Raw genomic sequence first — 2,131 nt, 5'->3', positions numbered from 1 at the left:
CATGAAGTCATTGAGCTTAAATTCTTAAAAATTGCATCAGTAAATCCTACATCCTTTTTCAAAAAAATAACTAAAAATTTATAACTTAAAATACTACACATGAGATACCACACAAAAGATCATTTAGCACCACAGAATTCACCTAAATAATAACCATTCATTAATGTGTTTTGAAGCTTCTCGGTCGAAAATCTTCACCCAATTATGGTCATGAAATTGCTGAAAAAGACAAAAGTAGAAAGAGAGTGTAAAACCTAACATACCTAATAAAAAGAGAGGACAAATGTAGAATAAGCCAGATTGTTCCAGTCACAAGTTGCCAATTGGCTTTCTTGGCGTGCAAGTTGGTGTCACTTTTTCATCTCCATTATTTTTGTTTCTGCTCCTATGCATGCTGCAACTTGTTGGCAAGTGAACATTATTGATGTAGTTTTCTATTACATTTCAGTCACAGTCATGTGCATTTCTACAATAATAATATACATTTTGAAAATAACGAATGATATAAGAAATTTGTGGTTATTGCTTATATTGTATAAAATAGAATAAAATTTACTCTTGCAAACTGATCATGTTTTACTTTAATTAGCCAAAATAAGGTGTATGGTTTTTTTTTTTTGAAACTAAAATAAGGTGTATGGTTAACTCATGATTATTGTTGAATAAAGGAAACAAAAATCAACAATCTAGGTAGTTAGATTTAAGTTTAGTTTTATGATTATTGTTGATTCATATTCTGCTTATAAAAATGTATCCATATTCAAAAAAAAAATGAATTTTCTTTTTTTACTAGTATACTAGCTGTCTCTAACCGCTATTAAATATTTCTTTAACAGTCATCAACCGCGACCTTCTAGGTATTTTTTTTTGACATAAACCAAATTTCATTAATCAAAAAGAAGTGGAAATAACATCATTGGATAGGATCCCTTCGATACCCGGAGGAGCATCCGATATCCAGACAAAACATTGACCAGATAAGGCAAACTTTGCCATAAAGTCAGCAGCCATATTACCACTGCGACGAACATGAATCAAACTACAGGAATTAAAACTAGACGATAAAACAACACAATCTGACACAATAGAAGTTAAGTACGACAATTGAGAAGAAAAACTAGACCAAGCTTTGACAATAGACAAATTATCCGTCTCAAAAGTAACCTCCTTGAATCCCAAATCAAGAGCTATATGCATAGCCCATCTAATAGCCATGGCTTCAGCTACCTTGACATCCGTCGTATGGAACTCACGACATGCTGCAGAAACAAGAACAGCTCCACCAGAATCTCGCGCCACCATACCCATTCCACACGTACCACTAGTAGCGGTGGCAACATCCGTATTCACCTTCACCACCCCCAATGGTGGAGCGCGCCAACCAGCACGTGCGAGGTCGAGTCTCCACCACGAACCGCTGCAGCTGGGCCATCATAATCTACATCCGACACCACTCGCACCGAATTGGCAAGCCTGAAGTCTGCTCCGGCGACAGCTTGATGCTCTCAAAAATCCACTTGTTCCGGCGAGTCCAAATTGCCCACAAGAGTGGAATCACATGTTCCGTAACAGCTTCATCTTTCAGCTTAAAAAACTAGTATAGCCATTGCAGCAACGTGCCTGAACCCAAAGATGGAGCAGGAGGCATAACAGAAAGCGAGGAGCCAAACCAAATACATCAAACCTCTGGACAATCCATCAGCGCATGAGAAATGGACTCTTCATGCAAGTCACAGAAGGGGCAGGCTGCGTCAATCACCATTCCCCGGCGGGCAAGAGCTTCCCTCGCGGGCAGCACCTCTGAGCAAGCACGCCCGACCAAATCCTTGCACCGTGGTATAGACTTCGAAGACCACAAAAGACTCCAGAATTCACCAGGTATACCAATAGTAGAGGAAGTAGGTGAAAGGGCAGCAGCACTTTGCATAATAAAAGCGTAACCATACTTTGTAGAAAAGCACCCATCTTCAGTACCAGCCCAAACATAATCATCAATCAGAACCGTGCGTGATAGAGGAATCTGTAGAATTTGAGCTGCTTCATACGGTGAGAAAATAGTGGTCACCAAATGTGTGTTCCATGTCCTACGTTCATGATCAATCAAATCCGCAACCATAGCTACTTGATGTTG

The 2,131-nt window shown here is 39.3% G+C and overlaps 1 protein-coding gene across 1 annotated transcript; it reads right to left on the bottom strand.

Moving 5' to 3' along the window:
- Nucleotides 1–891: 891 nt before the first annotated feature.
- Nucleotides 892–1,308, bottom strand: LOC130736572 (uncharacterized). The gene has a single exon (XM_057588387.1). It carries the CDS (start codon nucleotides 1,306–1,308, stop codon nucleotides 892–894), a length of 417 nt encoding a protein of 138 aa, XP_057444370.1.
- Between the last annotated feature and the right edge of the window lie 823 nt (nucleotides 1,309–2,131).

Source organism: Lotus japonicus, chromosome 2 (genome assembly GCF_012489685.1).
Source record: "Lotus japonicus ecotype B-129 chromosome 2, LjGifu_v1.2".
Lineage (NCBI taxonomy): Eukaryota > Viridiplantae > Streptophyta > Magnoliopsida > Fabales > Fabaceae > Lotus > Lotus japonicus.
Note: the sequence above shows the minus strand (reverse complement) of the source record. Positions and strands in the feature narration are given on the sequence as shown.